The following is a 19,493-nucleotide window of genomic DNA, read 5'->3' as shown; positions in this document are numbered from 1 at the left end:
GGGGGGGGGGGGGGGGCGCAGAAGGGGACGTGAGCCGGGGCCCCTGAGCAGAGCCGCCCAGGGGCCCAGCACCGGCGGCTCCAGGTCGCGGCGCGCCCCCGCTCCGCAGTGAAGCGACAAAGTTAGGAGCGCGGGGCGCGAACCTGCCGCCCGCCCTCGCCCTCCATCGCGGGAGGGCTGGGTCGGGGTCCCTCCCAGCGGGAGGCCCGGCGACCCCAGCGTCCCGCTCCAGGCCCGGCCCCCAGGGGGCGCGGCGCACCCCGCGAGCGTCCCCGGTGTCCCGGACTCCGTCTCGGGGCCGGGCCGCGCGTACCGCGGGTGGTGCCGTGCACAGCGGGGAGCCGCGGCCGCCCATGGCCGGGACGCCGGGAGGCCGGAGGGCGCTGCGGGCCGCGAGGGCTCTCCGGGGTCGCCGGAGCTACGTGATCCGACCCGGCGGCACCCCCATGGTCCGGCCCGCCGCTCCGAAGTTGGCGGCGCGGGCGAGTGGGAGCAGAGCGCGCGGCAGCGGCTGCGGCGGGCGTGCAGGGGGGGCGAGGGAGGGGCGGGGCGGGGGCGGGGCGGGGGCGGGGCCGGGGAGCCGGACTCCAGGAAGGCCGTCCCGCCCCGCCCAAGCCCTCCGCCCGCCTGCGCGTGGGGGAGGGGGCCCTCGTCGCCGCGCGGCCCCTCCCGCTCCGAGGACCCCGACCTGTTAGGCGAGTCCCGGCCCGAGGGAGGGGCGCTGGGCCCCCCGTGAGAGTCTCGGTACACTTGCGCGCATGCGCCTTCCTGCTCCGGGACAGTGGGCTCTGTACATCCCCGGGAAGCACCGACCCACCCCTCACTTTACAGGCAAGAAAACTGAGGTCGCAGAGAAGGTCTTGCCCCAGGTCACAGAGCCAGGCGGGACGAGGAAGGGGCTGAACCGCGGCCCAGGCTCGCCCTTTCCCGCGAGCGCAGCGCCCCCCGCGCGCCGCCCTTCGGGTGTAACCGTCGCACGCGGTGAGCGTGCCGCGGTCCGGGCCTCGGAACGGGCGTGCCTGCGCCAGGGTGTCTCTCTCGGGGCCAGTCTGCGAGCGGCACGCGTGTCTTGGCAGCCGCGCGTGTGCAGGACGGTGCGTGTGCGCGCCGTGCGCCCGGGGGGCGGGGGGAGGCGGCGCGGCCGGCCCCGGGGTGCGCGCGGGACCTGTTGTCGGCCGGCCTGGCAGATGGGAACTTGGCTGCGGAATTAATTGCCTGTTTGTCTCCGGCTGAGAGGTCGCCCCCTAGCTCGGCGACCGGTTGCTCCCGCTCCAGCCCGGCCCGAAGGGTCGCCGCCATGTGAGGCGCAGGCGGCTGGGGGTCCAGGCCCCCGCACGGCCAGAAACCCCGGGTCGGGCTCGGAGGGCGCGGCCGCGGGCTTCCCGTGGCGCGAGCGCCCCCTGCCGGCCGCCGCGCGCTCTCCGCGCCGAGGCTGGAGAGACCCCGGGCGCCGCGGGTCCTGGGGAAGGAGACGCGCCGCGGGTCCCGAGAGGGGCCCAGACAGAGAAGGGGCCGGCTGGCGGGCCGGGGTCCAGTCGGAGGCCGCGGCCCGCGGCTCCCCGCGCGCACAAGCCCTCCACGGATAAGAACCGCTCCTCGCCTCGCCCGAGCCCCTCCATCTACCCCTCCGTCATTAGATTTTGCCCACCACCCTTTTACTTGGGAGGTCCTCCCTGCCCACGCACGCACCCCCCGAAAAGGAGCAGTGCATCATAACACCCCCCCGCCCGGCTTTCCGAGTCATTCTGACTTGTACGGTGGGCGGGGGGTGGCGCGATAAAGTGGGCAGGGGGCCCCCACTCTCACTCCGCAATCCCACAGCCCCCAGACCCCTTCCACTGACCCGGGGGCCGGAAGCTCTTCCACTCTCGCATCTCACCCCAGCGCGCGAAGGAAAACGGGCGCCAGCCCCCATCCGCACCTGGGTGCAGCGGGGCACTCCCCACGCCGTCGCCAGCCAACAGCCCGGCTGCCCGCCCCTCAACTAGTGTGCGAACAGCGCACACTCGGGCCCGGGAAGTGCGGCTCTGGGCGCCCCCCACACACTCACACTCCCCACAGTCACCCGCAGGAACCCTGATGCCGAGCACCCGGTCCGACGCCCGGGCCGGCCACGCCCGTAACTTCAGTCCGCGCCGCTGCGGCGCACACACTCACACCCGCACCGGGTTCCCGGGGCGCACAGCCCGGCAGGGCCTGGAGCCGCCGCGGGGTCCGGGGTCCCTGCGCTGCTCTCCCCGCGCTGCTGGCTGTCTCGGCTCAGAACGGAGCCTCCGAGGGAGACGGCGGCGCGCGCTGCGGGGAAAGTGCGGCGGCGGGTCCCCGGCCCGGCCCGCCGCCCTCCCCGCGCCGCGCCCTCGGCCGCGGGAGCCGCGCCGCAAAGTCGCGGGACGGCGCCTCCGCCGCCCGCGCGTCCGGCCGCCCGGCCCTCACCTTGGCTCGCCGCCGCAGGAGGTGGCTGGTGAAGCCCAGGATGATCTCCGAGTCCAAGCAGAGCGCCCCCATCTCCAGCAGGCTGGGCGCCTTGCGGGGCGCGCCGCGGGGCGGCTCTGGCGGCCCGGGCAGCGCCATGGAGGAGCGGGGCGCCGGGAGCCGAGCGCGGGGAGCGGCCCGGAGCTCCTCCCGCCGCCGCCGCCTCCCCGCTCGCGCGCTCACTGGCCGCGCGCCCGCCGCCGCCGCGCCCCGCACCGCGCAGGGCCGCCCGCCAGGCCCCCAGTCCTCGGCCGCCCGGCGCTCGCGCCGCGCCGCGCGCCCCCGCGCTCCGGCCCCGCCCGCCGCGCCGACAGCGCCCCCTCCGCGGGGCCCGCGAGCCAGACGCCCCGCCGTGCGGACCCGAGGAGGAGGGGCGCGGGGAACCGAAGGCCCGCTTGCCGTGGGGCGGAGGGTGGGGGTGCCGGGACCCCGCCTGCGTGGTCCTTGCCGGGTGGGCCCGTGCCTGACGCCCTGGCCCGGGAGCACAGGGCGCGGCGCTGCGCAGGGCTCCCGGAAACCTCTGCCGACTGGAGACGGATCTCAGCTCTTCCCCCTTCCGATCCGATCCGATCCGATCCGATCCGTCCCGGGGCTCCCAGGCCCTGGAGCCGCCATGCTCCAGGACGCCCCTGTCTAGGGCGACTGCTTGGAAGCCCCCATCTCACGCCCCAGCCTCAGCCTAAGCACCTCCAAGGCCAGCCCCCAGGACCCCGGTTCCACCGCCCTGACCCCCTCCAGTAACCCCTCGCAGACTGGAAGATTCCTGCTGGTCGCTTGGCTAGGCCGCGTTGTGGTCGGAGTGAGTTGGGTCCCGGGTAGATCTGCTTAGATACCAACTCGGAGCCAGACCTGTGGCTTCCTCCTGTGTGCAGCCCCTGGGCCCCTGAGGAAGGTCTTTGGGAGTTAAGGGGGAGGTGTCGGGGAACAGTGCTGGGGGGGGGCCCTGAACAGGACCCGGAAGGTAAGCGGCTAGGGGAGAAGATGGGAGAGCTGGGCCGCCTGGAGGTCAGAGGGCTGCCCCTTCCAGAGGCCCTGGTGCTTGGCCCGCAGGACTCAGCAGCTTGACTAGGGTGCTGCCACTGGGCCGGCCAGGCCAGCCTCCCTGCCCCATGGAAGGATCATGGAGCCCCCCCACCTCCCCTGAGGGCCAGAAGACCCTCCTGCCCCCCCAGGTTCCTCCCGGACTCCCACTGATGGCCGCTGAAGGACGCCGTTTCCACCTGACTGCACCCAACAGGCACATCATAAACACCTTATCTGTGGGCCACAGGGCCAGCACCCCGCCCCCACCCTGGGTGCAGGTCAGGAGAGAGACCCTGGGAGGAGCTGCCCCCCTTCTCTGCCCCCATGGCCAGCCCTGGCCTAGGGCAGAGATCAGGGTGAGCTGTAAGAGGGACCGGGGTCACCGTCTCTCCCCCTCTTCTGGGCTCCTCTAGCCTGGACTTAGGAGGGGTGGTGCTCCGGCCCGGCTCCCTGGAGACTCCCATCTTCTCCCCCCCCCCCACAGGTGGGCACTGGGGAGAGCCGTGCTGCCCCCCTCCTCCAAGACCCTGAGCCTGGGGGTGGGGGTCTCCTCCAGTGGACCCGGCTCTTCTGGGAGGAGGCTGCCCGCCATCTCAGTGGATTGATTAAAGTCATTGTGGAGATTTTTTTTAACGTTTAATTTACCGAGCACGCAAAGCCGGTCAGAGCTCTCCCTGGGGAAATCTAGGCCAAGGGAGCAAAACAGAAAAACCCCTGCAATTGAGCAGAGTTCTGACGGGATTAATTGCTGGACTCAGCTTCCAATCAGACCCCACGTGGCAGTATTTCAGGGAGTCAGGAGGACACTGGGCTGGGTGGTCGGATTCCTGCATCAGGCGTGGAGAGCCCGAGCCCAGCACACCACCTCTCCAGGACCGCGGGGGACCTTCGCAAGCCCCCCCGCTCCCATTCCACACACAAACTCGTCTGTCCTGGGCCCAACACCCCGTCGCTGGCCTCCAGCTCAACCCCAAGCCAGCCTTTAAAACGAGGGGCCGGTCCCGGAGGGCTGGGAAGGCACCCCCATGCCCGTCCACGGTGCACTCCGGACCACGAGCACGCGGCAGCCATGTCTGTGGTCGCGGAAAGCTGGGCCAGTAGGGAAACAGACAACAAATCCTAACATTGATCCTCCGTGATAGTGGATGCGGGTCAAACCCCGGACACTGTGTGTGGCACGGCCAGGCCTGTCTTTCTAAGAGATGTCTGCCCATAAAGGCTTGGACCCTTCCTAGGAGAAACACAGACTGGTAACAGCCTCTGGGAAGAGGAGAGGGTGGAGTCAGGGAGAGGCTTATATCTATCCCTCTGCATGGTTAATATTTAATAAGGAGATAAGAAAGTGCCAGAATGCCTGCAGTCAAAGATCCGAGGCCCACCCACTAGGGCCACCTCAGTGTAGGGCAGACCCTCATCCCCTCCGGAGTGGGGACAGGAAGAACCTTCCCCCCTCATCTGAACAGGGCCTTGAGACCCTCCCGTGCTTCCGCATGCCCTGTCAGCTCAGCGGACTCCCCTCGGCACCCCTGCAGACGCTGGGCTGGTGCCTGTAGTGGGGGAAGGGAGCCTCAGGAGAGCCACCAGGGATGACAGGCCAGCCGGGCCCACGGGTGAAGCTCCTGGTCGGGCTGTGCTCTCCCGCTCCTCGGCTCCGGGGCAGACTTCGGGGGGGGGGGGGGGATGGCCACCTTCGCACCAGCCCTCCTACGGGGCCCCTGGAAGCAGCTAGCAAACCCTAGCATCTACCGTGGACCAGACTCCCTTTTTCCCCCTCAACACTATAGGAGTGTTCTTGTGACCCTGATTTTGAAGATGAGAAAGCAGGCACAGAGTAGCAAAGAAACTTGCCGGAATTCGTCCCAGGCGATCTGGACGGAGAGTCCGTGCCCCTATGATTGAGAACCCCTATGTCCTGCAGCCTCGTCTCCCCTCCTTGCCCCCGGGGCCTGGCCTCAGTGGCTGCAGGAGTGCGGTTGTGGAGGTGCGGGATGGGGGAGGCCCTCACCTGGGAGCTCCCAGCCGGGGGGCGGGAGCAGGAGCCTAAGACGGTCACCCCCACTGTGGGATCGGGGTTTGTTCAAGTAGAGAGGGAGACTGGCAGTCAGGCAGGCTCCCTGTAGACCAGGGCCCCTCACTGTGCCAGCCCCACCGCCCCTTCTGCTGTCTGCTCACCCCTGCCTGGCACCTCAAGCCAGGAGGACCCCGCGTGGAGCACAGGCCAGAGCGCTCAAACCGCGGCCGGCGCTGGGGCTTCAGCACCTCGGCCAGCGCCGGCAGCGGGCGGGGTGCTCCAGGGCCCACCCCTGGGCCCTTTCTTCCAAGCGGTGGGGTGGGCTCTAGGAAGGGGGGATGGATGAGGGGTGTGCGGGAGTGCTGGGTTTTCCATTCTTCATCTGGTCTCTCATTCACTCAGTTCAGTCAACCGAGAGTCAGCCTTGACGCCTGCTTGGTCTCCCCAGCCGCCGTCCTATCTACCACCTCCTGTCCCCCTACCTTGGCAGTGTGTCCAGAGTCAGACACCACCCTCCACAGCCCCCGCTGCCCCAGCCCATCTCCCCCAGCACCGTAGGTACTGCGGCAGCCCCCGACCCCAGTTTCCACGGCCGCCGCCTCCCCCTTCAGTGGCTCTGGGCGCAGGTGGGTGAGACCACGCCCACTCTGCTCCCCATCTCTTTTCCTGTGAGCCCCAGGCACCCGTGTGCCCCACAAGCTTCCTCGCTGTTCCCTCTTGAAGGGGTGCTGTTCCCAGGCACCCACAGAGCTCTCTCCCTCCTCAGCTGTTTGCTAGTAGGTCACCGTAGCAAGGCCTTCCCCTCCCCTGACCAAAGCTAGAATTCCAGCCCCTCCCAGCATTTCCCAAACGTCCAGGGCCTTCCTGTTCCTCCAGCATCTATCGAGAACAAGCATCAAAGTTTCTTCTTTGTCTTGCTTATGGTCCATCATCCCCATTAGAATAGCGGCCATTTCCCAGGTCCCTGGCAGAGAGTAGATACCCCCTGATATTTGTTGAAGAATTAAAGGCACGGGTGAACCCCAGGCATGCTTTTTGTTGCAATTCCTTTGTGGATTCCCATCGCAGAGGGGCTCCTGTCTCTCCAGCCCTCCCCGCCCCCAGCCTGGATCTCTGCTCTGGCCCAAATGCAAGCATTCCTGATGGGAATGCTCCCCAGCCCAGGCCCTCCTGCCCAGCCTGCCAGGGCTCACAGCCCCTGGTAGAAATCGGAGCCACAAGTGGCTGTCGGTCAGCCAGCCTGCAGGACGCCCATCTGGGTCTCCTACTCACATCGCCTGGACGTCTCCCTCAGAGCTGGCCACATCCACCTTCAGGCCACTCAGGAGCCACCTCCCCCAGGAGAGCTCCCACCCCAGCCGGGACCCGTCCCCCAGGCCTGGCACATCCACTGCACCTCGCACACGCCCCTCCCGAGCAGAATGAGATTCCTCTCTGGGTGCCCAGAGCCCAGCTCAGGCCAAGCATTCCCGGGTGTCGGTGAATGTTTAAGGAAGACAGGCAGCCAGTCAGGAAGGCTGACAGGTAGCAGAAGCAGACCCTCTCCTCCCGGACGGCAGGGGAGAGGCGGTCAGAGAAGAGGCAGGACTCGGACACCAGTCTCCAGTGTTTTCCCAGCCACATCCGGAACGGGGGCACTGCCACGTACAGCCAGCAGATGGCGCGCCCTGGCCACAGTCTCTGGTCGAAGGAAAAGTATGTTGGAAAACACCTGTTTTGAAATTTCAAAACGACACCAGGACCAAATAGAAGACTCTTGAGAAGATAGGGAAAGTGAAGCCCGAGGGAGGGAGGGGCTCGCCCTAGGCCCCTGGAGGTGAGGGTGGGCCAGCACCCCCTCCGTGGACACCCCGTGTCCCTCTCCACCCACCCCACGCCCCTGGCTTCCTTCTCGCCCCGGGTCTTGCTCCCTCGCCCTCCATGCCTCAGAAGCCTGAGTTCAGCCTCCAGCCTGAGGACAGGCAGTGACAGGCAGAGGGACACCTGGGAGGGGGTGGGGGGTGGGGGTCCCACTGGGTGCCCAGGTAGCTTGCCTGAGGGTACAGCCTAGAAAGCTTTGGGAGCCCCTTGGTGCTGCTGTTCCAGAATCTGCTCGCTGCCCTCCAAAAGAGCCCCCCAGCCACACCTCCACCTCTCCAGGGCAAGGCCAGCCCAGCGCAGCTGTGAAACCACAGGTACCAGGGCTGGGCATGGAGGCAGCCTCGTGAACATAAACTCTGGGCACATGTGTGTACTACAGCTTACACAAGAGTGCACTACTAGGTATTTATGAAAAGGATACAAGAATGCGGATTCAAAGGGGCACACACACCACCACGTTTATAGCAGTGCTATCGACAATGGCCAAAGTATGAAAAAAGCCCAAATGTCCATTGACTGATCAATGGGTAAAGAAAATGTGTTAGGGGCGCCTGGGGGGCTCAGTCGGTTAAGCGTCCGACTTCGGCTCAGGTCATGATCTCACGGTTCGTGGGTTCGAGCCCCGCGTCGGGCTCTGTGCTGACAGCTCAGAGCCTGGAGCCTGTTTCAGATTCTGTGTCTCCCTGTCTCTCTGACCCTCCCCTGCTCACGCTCACTCTCTCTCCCTCTCTCTCTCTCAGAAATAAACAAAACATTAAAAAATTTTTAAAAAAGAATGAAACCTTGCCGTTTGTAACAACGTGGATGGAACTAGAGGGTGTTATGCTAAGAGAAAAACAAGTATCATCCGATTTCACTCATATGTAGGATTTAAGAAACTGCAGATGAACACAGGGGAAGGGAAGGAAAAATAAGACGGAGGGAGGCAAACCATAGGAGACTCTTAAATGCAGACAACAAACTGAGGGTTGCTGGAGGGGAGGGGAGGTGGGGGTGGGGGATTAAGGAGGCACTTGTTGGGATGAGCCCTGAATGTCATATGTAAGTGATGAATCACTAAATTCTACTCCTGAAACCAATACTACGCTGTACGTTAACTAACTTGGATTTAAATAAAAATATTTTAAAAAGCACCGCACTGGTACAGCACATAGAGAATGAAAGATCATGAGCTGAGTGAATGGAGAGAGGGAGCCGAGGGAGCCACTCCCTCCAGACCCTGGGGCCCCAGCACCGCTGACCCCGCAGAGAACAGGTGCACCCCCACCGGGGCGTGCCTGGGGGGCCTCAGTGGAAGCAGAGAAAGTATTGAGCCCCATGAACTTAAGCACAGACGCAAACCAGAGAACAGTGAGGAAAGCACTTGGAAAATAAGAATATGTTAACAATAACAAAATTCAAAAGAAGGGTTAAAAACAAAGTCAAGAAAATCTGACAGAAAGTAGAGGAAAGAGAAAATAAGGGGAGAAGAAGAAATTACAGGATGAGAGTAGCAAGTTCAATGTCTGGATAATAGGAGTTTCCGGAAAAGAGAACAGAAAAAATAAGGGTGAGAAAAAGCAATCGCAGAAGCACGGACGCCTCGGTGCCCAGCGCGACAGAGGGGGGCGGGGAGGCGGGGTTCTCGGGCCCAGAGGAGGCCGTGGGAAGCTGGGAGGGAGCAGAGCCGGCCAGATTCTGCGGGGGATGGTTCCTCACCCTGAGCCCTGACGCAGCCGTCGCTGCGCACACAGGACGATTAAGGACGGACACCTTGACCTCTGCTTTTCTTTTTTTTTTTTTTTTAAAAATTTTTTTTTAAATGTTTTATTTATTTCTAGGAGAGAGAGAGAGAGACAGCATGAGCAGGGGAGGGTCAGAGAGAGAGGGAGTCACAGACCGAAACAGGCTCCAGGCTCTGAGCTGGCAGTCAGCACAGAGCCCGACGCGGGGCTCGAACCCACGAACCGCAAGATCATGACCTGAGCCGAAGTCGGACGCTTAACCGACTAAGCCACCCAGGCGCCCCGACCTCTGCTTTTCTTTTCACTTTCTCAACGTCCCTGGCAGATGGGATCCCCCCAGACAAAGGACGAAACCGGAGAAGAGGCTGTGGGATGAAGGAAACGGAGCCCCACCCGGGAAGGAGATAAAGGGTGACTGGGAGGTGGTGAAGTTCTCAGTGTCCGCAGAGACCTCAGGGGTCCAGACGCTCAGGACACTGAAGGGAGAGGCCTTATGGAGAAAGGAAGGAAGCGGCGCCTGCGTGGCTCAGTCGGTTGAGTGTCCAACTCTTGATTTTTGGCTCAGGTCATGATCCCAGGGTTGTGGGGTCGAGCCCCTCGTGGGGCTCTGCCCTGAGTATGAAGCCTCCTTAGGATTCTCTCTCCCCCTCTGCCCCTCCCCCCTGCTCACACACACTTGCTTGTGAGTGCTCTGTCTCACCCTCTCTCTCTTTCTGTCTCTCGAAAATAAAAATAAGGGAAGGAAGAGAGGAAGAGAGGGAAGAAAGGAAAGAAGAAAATAGATTATGTAATGTATTTGAACACATTTAGAAAAGATTTAAACTTCAAGGGTTGAAACATCAAAGAGCATGGAGTTACTCTCAATGACACAGAAAACTATGCAAATTTTTTAAACAAGGTAATTTTTTTTTAATTAAAAAGCTGAACCAGAAAAAAAAAAACATAGTACGATCACAGTGCACATAGTATGAGCTAACTTGGGCAGGAGGCTCCTGTTTTCCTTAACAAGCTTTATAATTACTATTTGAGTTTTTAAATGGCATGCGTGCTTAAATTTCATTTTAAAAAATATGACGTGTTTAATTTAGAAATGTAGATAAGAGTAAAAATATACTTCTGAATAATCGCAGAGAAAAATCCCAAAGGAAATTACAAGGAAAGCAACTGAGTACAATATATCACCTCTCGTGGTCTGAGCTAAAATGGCTCCAAAGGAAAATTAAATCCTTATAATGTATGTATTATAAAACAGGAAAGAGTAAAGAGTAAATAAGCCCAACTGGGTAAAACGTACGCCCGAATGTCGCCTCGGCCTTGGGCTGTGTCCTTGGCGGTGCGTCAGGGCGTCTTCCCAAGGCCCCACTCAGGCCCGAGGGCGTTTGAGTGACTGCAGTTACGGGCCGGCTGGTGGGTGAGGCTCAGGACAGGGGAGAAGGTCCCCAGAGAGGTCCGTCCGGAGGGACTGAGCCAGCTCGGCCACTTAGACACCACCATCGTCACTCCTCGAGGCAGATCCCCCCATGCCCCAGGGAGCAGGGGAGTTGTGTGCACCTGGGACGGGTGCTGCCCCTGCGTGGCTGGGCCGCCGTGACGGAGAACCGCCCGCCCCGCCCCTGGGCGCGCCCCGCCCCTGGCTGGTGGGACACCTCAGCCCCCAGGAGGTTCCCGTGTCAGGTGGACAGAGTCCAGCAAAGTCCTAGCTACAAATGAGGGCATGACAGAGGCCACCAGAGCGTATCAGTAATAACCCCGGCACGCCTTGGGGACAGCCGGACATGCCCCAGGAAAGGGTCGTGGGAGAGAGAACACCGGAAGTCCAGAGGTGGGGGTTTGAGCTGCTGTGGTCGTGGTCACTAGGAGAGGGGCCAAGAAAGCGTGACAGAGGGGCCATATCCACACTCCCACCAGAATCAACTTATAACTAATTAATTGTATTTATTTATTCTGAGAGGCAGGGGGGGGGGGGGGGGGGGACAGAGGGAGAGAGAGAATCTCAACCAGGCTCCATGCTATCAGTGTGGAACTCAACCCACGGCTCGAACCCACGAAGTGTGAGATCATGATCTGAGCCGAAACCAAGAATCAGTCGCTTAAACGACTAAGCCACCCAGGCGCCCCCACAAGCAACTGGAAAACAGGCACAATATATAAACAGCACTTCACAGACACTGGCCACCAGGCAGCACAGGAGAGCGGTGTGAGACGGGACGGGAGCGCTTGCTGCCCGGGGAGAGAGCCGAGGGCCCATCACGGGGAGGGCGCGCCCCGAGGAGGTCTCGGGTGGCACTGGACGGAGACACACCGTGTCTGCAGGGGAGAGTGTCTGAGCGAAGAGAACACGGCTCCGGGGGCCTGCGAGGGCTCCCCTCGCACGTTCGGCGGCGAGCAGACCAAGGCGCAGGAAAGGAAACTAGCCAAGGCGGGGAAGGCGCCCGTGTCTCCAGCCACGCGGGGACTGAACACGCGCGTGCGCACACGCCCTTGGCAGCGCTGCTGCCAGCAGCCGAAAGGCGGGCGCAGCCCCCGCGTCCGGGGCTGGAGGGAGGGAGGAAGTCACCGGCCCACCCCTACAGCGCGGTACTTGCTGCTCAGCCCGGAGCAGGCAGGAAGCTCCGACACAGGCTCCCGCAGGCGTGAGGGCGTTACACTCCGTGACAGAGCCACTCACGAAGGACCGGTGTGGGCGCTTAGATGCGTCACAGCGGTAGAGACAGGAGGCAGAAGGGGAGCCCCGGGGGAGCAGGGGCGGTAGTGTTGAATGGGGGGCAGAATGTCAGTGAAAGTGGTCAATTTTATGTTATGTATATTTCCCCAAAATTTAGTTTAAAAAATACATGCTGGGAATGGTGTGCGTTCCCACCCGTCAGAAGGAATCAGCCGCATGGTTCACGAGGCCGGGGCAGCACCCACAAGGGCTGCCTCCCTGTTGGGCAAAAGTTTGCCCCAGAATGAAGGTGGGGCCGGTTCCGACAAAGCTGATCCTCAAAGAGATCAAACGCTTCCCGACCAGCTTACCCAAGTCCCAGAACAAGGCTCTTAAATACTTACAGGACACAGAAATTACACAGCACTGAACAACGCAAAATTCACAATGTGTGCCAACCAATCGGAAACTACCAGGGGTGCAAAGAAACGGAAAACTACATGATGAGGAGAAAAACCAATCAACAGAAGCAGATCGAGAAATGATGCAGATGACAGAATCAACAGATGAGAACTTTAAAACTATTTTTGTAACTGTATCCCAATACGTTCGGGAAGATCTAGGAACCTGATACGTTAAGTAGATGCTATGAAACAGATCCAACCAAGCTTCCATAGATGGAAATTATAACGTCCAGGATGGAAATTACACCCATGGGATTCACCGCAGATTGGCCACTGCGGAAGAACCAAGTGTTTGGATAGAAATAGAAACTACCCAACGAAACACAGAGAACACAAAACACTGTAAGCAATGAACAGAGGTCAAGTGGCCTAATGCACACACACCGCCTTAAGAAACTAGAAAAGCAAAGCACATAAACCCAAAGTGAGAAGGGAAATAGTCAAAGTGGAAATCAATTAAATAGAACACAAAAAATAATATGGAAAATCAAGCTACGAGCTGGTTCTTTCAGAACATCTCTAACCACGCTGATCAGGTCAAAGGGAGAGAAAACACAAGGCATCAATATTAGGACCGGGAGATGAGGCAAGGCCACAGACCCTATGGACGTTAAAAGAATGGTAACGGAGTATCGGGCTAACTTCCAATCTGGCAAATTCGGACGGCTGAAGTTCACGGGAGCAACTGAAAGTCTTCTGACAGAGCTGGGGAACTGGAAAGGGAGGGGGAACCACAGGAGCCAGATGAATCCTGTCCAGTGGCCGACGTGCCCTTCACCTTGATCGTGGGGGCGGTTTCGTGGGCATGCAGTCGCTCAAAGTCATCGAATTGTGCACTTTAAAGACGTATATCAGGACGTCTTAAAACTGGACCCACCCCTCAGAACCACGGTGGAAGCTCAGAGAGCCGGTGGCAGCTGGCCCCAGGGCCCTTGCACAGCCAACAGATCTGTTTCCCACGGGGCTCGCCAAGTCGCCCAGGGTGTGGAGGAGGTAAGAAGCCATCGTCTGTCCTTCCCCATCTCCGCACTGATGAGCTGCACAGGCAGCTGGGGATACACGGGGCAGCCTGGCGCAGCCCCCGGGGGTTGCCTGCGGGGTAGGGGCTGGGGCTGGGGGCTGGGGGACAGAGGGGCCCCCAGGCAGATTCTGTATGGGGGCTCCCGCTCCCCTGGGGTTTAGGGGCCTGGAACAGGTCCGAAAGCCACAGGTTCAGGGTCTGTGTCCCCTCCTCCACCCCGCTTCTCTTGATGAGGTCTGCTGCTTATGACGGTTGGTCTCAGCCTCAGGCTCTGTCAGAATCACCAGGCAGCCGGGTAGGAGTGTGGCGCCCTGGCCCATCCCACCCACCGGGCCCAGGCCCGGGTGCTCTTCACCAGCCCTCCCTTGACTCAGCCACACGGCGAAGCTTAAACACCACTGACTCAGAATACTGGTTTAGCCACTTTATAGACACCAAAATTACAGCAGCCGTAACAGGACAGAGGTTTATTCCTCGCGGAAAGGACGGGCTGGCCAGGGTCCGAGGACCTACGGGCGGTGGGTCTCCCAGGCTGGTCTCGGGGAGAGTGACCAAGTGTCTCAGTTGCCCGGACAGGGGGGCCTTCTGCGCGATGACACTTTCAGGGCTAAAACCAGCAAGTCCCGGGCAAACCGGGGTGATCGTGTGGCCACCGTCCAGGGAGGCTCTGCGGCCCCCACGGCGCCACTCGGCCTGCACGGCGAGAGCGGGCTCAGCACCACAGGGGCCCGGTTCTGCCCGGAAAGGGGAAAGAGGAAGAGGGGACAGTGTCCTCCTGGCGCAGGTCTGAGGTGGCAGCTGTCTCTCCCGTCACCCCGCTCTGGGCAGAGCCTCCCGCTGACAGTGCTGTGCACGCAGCGGACACTCGGGGCTTCTGTTACTAAACAGAATGAATGCGGGGCTCAGGTAGACGCTGGCTGTCCTCATGGGGGCCACCGTGAGAGGCCAGCCCGCTCGGGCCCCCACACCAACCTCCCGCCAGGAGGTAACGCCACCCCTGGGACGAGCCCTGGCTCTGTCCCACATCCGTGCTCCGGGAGGCCGGCTGCACCGTCTCCTGGGCTTTCCGGCTGGTCCCGTGAGGTGGGCACCACCGCCCTCTTTGCAGGGGTAAGGGAGGAGGGCTCCGGGAGGAAGGGGGACTGGCCAGGGTCACTTGCTGATGGGCAGCAGGGCTGGGATTTGAAGCCAGGGCTGACCCTCAGTCTGTGTCAGGATGGGGGGCAGAGAGGGTCCTCCATCACTCCAACCCCTAAGCTCTCCACCCTCGCCCCTGCCCATGGCCAGAGCCCCCTGCCAGGCTAGGGTGGCAGGGGCCAGTATAGGGTGAGGCCCCCTCTCCTCAGCCTGGCTCCTGTAGCAGGAGGGTATGTGGGGGGGAGGGGGGGCCTGGCTCAGGGAGGTCCCTGGGGGTGCCCCTCCCCCACTAAAAGGCAGCTGGTGGCAGGTGGCAGAACTTGCTGGAAGAGACAGGGCCAGAAGCAGGGCTGAGGCTGGAAGCTGGGCGCAGGGTGGGGACCTGGCCACCCCACCCAGCACCACCTCATGTCCAGCCCTCTGGGGTTGGAAGGAAGAGGGAAGAAAGGACGGCCAGCCCGGCGCCCCGACACTGAGAAGCTTTGAACACACGTTTATTTTCACCAGTCTGTCACGCATATACCGCCCCCCCCCCCCGGACAGAATGGTTGCAGCTACCAACACCCAACACCCCTTAACAAGCCCCCCACCCCACCCCCAGCCTCAGCAAGGGTGCCCGGCTGGCTGGACACGTGAACAGACACTCTGTAGGATCAAATCTCTATCAACTCCGGGCGGTCGGGGCCAGCGTCTGAGGCCCTGCAGAGAGGGGGCCACCCGGCAGGTTGCTGGGGGAAGGGGAGGTGCTGGCTGGAGGGTCGGCACAACCTCCTCCCCCCAGGCAGCCCACCTCACCTCTGCCGCCCTCACACCCACACCCACGTGCAGGTGGGGCCCGGGGACAGCAGGTGACTGGCCCAAGGCCACCCAGCCGGGCGGTGCCTGGTGACCTCAACCCCAGACCGTCGGACCTGCCTTCCAGGCTGCCCTGGAGCCCCTCTAAACACTGGGCCACAGACGCCGGGACCTGAGGGGCGCCCCGCTTCACTCCAGGCGGGTCGGCCTCGCCTCCGCGGCGCAAACGCGTCTGCTGGGCCCTTCCGGGGCCGGGCGCGCCCGGGGCTTTCGCGAGGCCTCCCCGCCCTCCCGCCGGGCAGCGGCGCCCCGGGCCCCACGCGGCGGGTGCGGACGCTCCCCCCCTCCCCCCCGCTTTCCGTCCGCCAGGCCCCGGCTCGGTCCACACGCGCCCCCGACACGCGCCCCCGCCGGCCAGCGCCGCCCTGGGGAAGCCGGGGCGGGGGTCCGGCCGTCGGGTCCCGGTGGGCAGCCGGCGGACTCTCCAGAAGGGTGCGGCGCGGGCGCGGGTCCGGGCGCGGGTCCGGGCCGCCTGGGTCGCCGTCGCCGCAGGCCCGCCGGCTCTAGTGGTCCTAAACATTTCACAATTGCGCTACAGAACTGTTGAACTGTTGAGAACCACTGGACCCAGCGCGCCGGGTGAAGTCCGCGGTCCGCCGCGCTGCGGGGAGAGAGCCGGCCGCCCGCGCCCCGCCGCCCCCGCCGCGCCCCGGCGGCGCGTCCCCTCGGCCCGCGCCTCGCGTGGCCCGCCGGCTGCGTCCGTGCGGCCGCGGCGCCTTTTAAGCCACGCGGCCGCCCGCCCCCGCCTCCGGAATGCGGCCGCGCCGCGCCGGCCCGACCGGTTTTTCCGGGCCAGGCGGCTCCCGGGCCGACGGGTCGCGCGGCGGGTCGTCCGCGGCCCGGGTGCCTGCTCGGCGCGCCCGCGCGGGGGTGGCCCTGACTCACCGGCCCCCCGGCCCCGCCCGGCGTCCCCGCCTCCAGCGCCCGGCCGGGTGGCACCTGGCGTGGCCTGCCCCGCGCTGCGGGCCCCGGGGCCACACCCGCTCCCTCGGGCCCGGACCCCCCCCCACCCCACCGCCAGGACCCCGGTCTCGCTGCGGCAGGGACCCCGCTGTCGCTGCGGGAGGCGGCGACCAACACCGGCCCAGCCGGTGCGCGGGGCGGCGGGGCCAAGACGACAGCGGCCCGGGGTGCGCTCCCGGGGGCGGGGGCGGGGGGGGCGGGGGGGCGAGGGCGCGGGCCGGACACGCCCATCCCGGCCCCTCACTTCAAAGGGAACTTCGTGGGAGGGGGGAACAAAGAGAAAGTGAAACTAGACGGAGGACGAGAGGGACGGAAAGAACGCGCCTAGCCGGTTTCTGGTTCTCAGACCCTGGTTCTCAGAGAGTAAGGAGGGCGGCTGGGAACCCCCAGCCCCCCACCCCCCCAGGGCCCACGCTGGGAGCCCCATGCTGCCCCCATCCCCCACACGGGGCCACAGCCCACGCCGTGCCCCCTCCCAGCATGCGTCAGCGGAGCCCCATGCGCTCTGGCCTGCCCACTTAGTCACCTGGAGGTGTTGGGGCCCGACCCGCAGCACCCCTGGGGCCTCTTGCAGGGTGCTGCCCGCTGCGGGCGCAGGGGGGCTTGCGGGGCTCTAAGCTGTAGGAAAGAGACAGTTTGGGCGGAGTATCCTGAAGTCTTCAGCCCCCATTTTGAGCCACTGGTGTGGCCGCATGGGGGAGGGTGGCAGGGGCTGAGTTCAGGGCGTGTCACACACACACACACACACACACACACACACACACAGTCCCCAGGAGACCAGCGTCCTCTTGGCTCAGGGTCTCCTGAATCGGTCCCCCGGGACGCAGCCACCGAGTCACGATGGGCACTAGGCATTTTCACCCACACTGTCTGTGGTTTCCCTGCCCAGCCCTGTAAGGTGCAGAGCGAAGGCTTCCCTCCTCTCCATGTGGCATTTGGAGAGGGGCGGGCACCTCTCAGAGGCTGACAGCTCTTGGTGGGGACCCGGGCCCAGCACTGCTGCTGAGTGACCGGGCCTGAGCTGTGTTTGAGGTCAGACCTCGGGGCCCAGGGTGTGGGGTGGGGTGGGATGGGGGGCACAGGAGCCGGAGCTTGGGAATTTCTCCGCATCATTACCACCACTGCCATCACCACATGGGCTGGTAACCTGGCGCCGCCCAGGCCCCTCCCCACTCCCCCCAACCCTCTCCTCATCCAGCAAAGGTGGGTCACTGTGTCCAGCACCAGACGGGACTGGTGACGGGAGGGTGACATTACACGAACCTGTGGATGCTACTTGCAGCAGGAGATACTGAGGTGTGACCCGAAAGGGAACTTCCTGCCATGAAGCAAAATGGGGTGGGCTGTCGCTGGGAGTGGGGTGGCCCCGGGGCCCAGAGAAGTCTGACTGTATGCTGGAAAGCACTCGGTAAACACAGCGGCCTAAGTGAGAAAGAGATGTTTCCCAGAGATAACCCTGGGATGCCGGTGATTTGAGATGGGCCTGGGAGCCGAGGCCTCACCCAAAGTGAAATTAGTGGGTGTGAGCAGCACAGCCCTCCTCCTGGTGCCGCCGGGACCCACGTGCTCAGGACGCCTCCCGCGTCTCTCCCGCCCCCGTGCCGGGTCCCCCGCTGGCGCCTTCGGGAAGTGAGGAGGCTGCCCGGGGCCAGGTGGGCCCAGAGCCCGGGTGTGCCAACATGCAGCCCGAGCGCAGGACGCGGCCTCAGTGTCTTCAGCTGTAAAATGGGAGAGAAGACAAGCCCGTGCCCTCCAGCAGCACAGTGGGGACGCAGTGAGCTAGCACGGGGCAGAAGGCGAGCCTCCGACCTGCTGCGTGTTGGGACCCGGGGCACCGGCCCTTCGCTGCCCGTTGCTCCTGGGTGATTGTCCGAGGAGCTGCCTCACAGATCCAGACCGGCCTCCTCCCAGGGACACAAGGGCCTGTGCCTGTGACTTTCCACACCTTTCCGAGACACCCACACCCAGTCCGGGAGCCGTTCCTTGTAGGGCTCTGTGTCCCACAGGTGTGTGCCGGGGCCTAGGATGGGGTTCTGTCCTCACCACCTGCCCCGGGGGGCGCTCTCGCCCTCTGCCTGGCTGGCAGTGAGCCACCTGGGGAAGAGCCAAGCCAGCATTTGCTCTCCCTGAGACACCCAGGACACAGGTTAGGGGGACGCTGTGACACTGGCGGGTGGGGAGGGTGCGGCCACGTGGGCTGATGCGAGCCGCCTGCAGCCTTCGCGGCCGGGGCTCCTCAGGGTCTGAGAGAGGGCTGGGGCCCGAGGGACACGAAGGGGGCGGCCTGGCCTCCTTGCCTCTGCCAGAACTGTGTCCCACTGTCCCGGCCCCCCACCCCACCCCCCGGCCTCCAGCCCCACGCCCCCCTCCCCCATGCCCCAGTCACGGGGACTTCGTCAGGGTGTGGGGCAAAGGCTCCCCGGGACCAGTGTGCTCATGTGGTGTTACCCGGTTGTGCAAGGCCCAGGCACACCCGTGTCTGGGCGAGAATCTGGAAGGCTGCCAGCTGAGGTGCCAGCCCGGGCCTGGGAACCAGGCTGAGAAGCCTGGGGGTGCGGGTGGAGCCTCCCCCAGCCCGGCCCACCTGGGCCCGGCCCCAGCTGCACAGCGGGTGCCCAGGGCGAGCTCTCTGGGGTCACGCTTTTGCCCGGCATCCACAGGGCACATGCCCGCAGGCTGGGCCCAGCTCTCCCAAGCCCCCACCCCAGGGGCCAGACGGATGGACAGACAGACGGGAATCCTCAAGTGGGCAGTTAAAGAGCTGCCAAGGTGGTGGAGAACCCGGATGGAGGTATCCCCTCCCCCCTCCCCCCTGCCCCCATGCTCTCCTCATGCTCAGCAAGGAGGGGTCAGGAACTGTATCCGGGGGAGGAAAGCCTGTGGTCAGGCCAGGCCCAGAGCAACACGGGGGCAGGCCTGGGCCGACAGTGCCCTCGCCCCTGCACTGGCTCTAGTTTGGACAGGGATCCAAACACCTGATTTCACTCCCAGCCAGGCCTCCCACAAGACCCGTGGCCGCCCACCGGCCTCGGAGAGCCACACCCCCCTGCCGAGGTGCCCTGGTCACCCAGGCTGTGGCGACTGGGCGGCCAGGGCTGGCACGGGTCACCACTCATGCCTCCCCAGGCAGGGGCCACGGGCACCTCGGGCTGGGCTGAACCCTGAGGGGCAGCCAGACCGACTGGGAGGGGCCCGGAGGACTGGAGAGCCAGTCTGGCCGGGTCTGGTCCACACAAGGGGGCTCAGGCAGAGGCGGGTGTGGGGGGGGAGCTGCTGAGAGGAGGGGGCTCCAAGTGTCGGGACTGAAAAGGAGCAGACA

At 63.9% G+C, this 19,493-nt stretch overlaps 2 protein-coding genes across 2 annotated transcripts in view; one reads left to right on the top strand and one right to left on the bottom strand.

Moving 5' to 3' along the window:
* The window catches only part of LOC120247797 (collagen alpha-1(III) chain-like), a 5,803-nt gene extending 3,232 nt beyond the window's left edge, over nt 1-2,571 (bottom strand). The window contains exons 1-5 of the mRNA XM_039255838.1: nt 2,337-2,571; nt 2,158-2,295; nt 1,807-1,984; nt 922-1,459; nt 73-768 (exon numbers count right to left, since the gene is read on the bottom strand). Coding sequence (XP_039111769.1) covers nt 73-768; nt 922-1,459; nt 1,807-1,984; nt 2,158-2,295; nt 2,337-2,571 — 1,785 coding nt within the window. The remainder of the gene's footprint in view (nt 1-72; nt 769-921; nt 1,460-1,806; nt 1,985-2,157; nt 2,296-2,336) is intronic.
* On the top strand, nt 2,570-19,339 carry LOC120247796 (collagen alpha-1(I) chain-like). Its single transcript, XM_039255837.1, has 14 exons — nt 2,570-2,884; nt 3,110-3,271; nt 3,645-3,773; nt 5,414-5,476; nt 6,057-6,132; nt 7,066-7,201; nt 11,404-11,723; nt 13,083-13,191; nt 13,825-14,003; nt 15,521-16,341; nt 17,746-17,894; nt 18,557-18,726; nt 18,835-18,965; nt 19,301-19,339. The coding sequence occupies exons 1-14, from the start codon at nt 2,570-2,572 to the stop codon at nt 19,337-19,339; spliced, it is 2,799 nt and encodes a 932-aa protein (XP_039111768.1).
* The last annotated feature ends 154 nt before the right edge of the window (nt 19,340-19,493 follow it).

Source organism: Hyaena hyaena, unplaced genomic scaffold (genome assembly GCF_003009895.1).
Source record: "Hyaena hyaena isolate Hyena2069 unplaced genomic scaffold, ASM300989v1 scaffold_546, whole genome shotgun sequence".
Lineage (NCBI taxonomy): Eukaryota > Metazoa > Chordata > Mammalia > Carnivora > Hyaenidae > Hyaena > Hyaena hyaena.
Note: the sequence above shows the minus strand (reverse complement) of the source record. Positions and strands in the feature narration are given on the sequence as shown.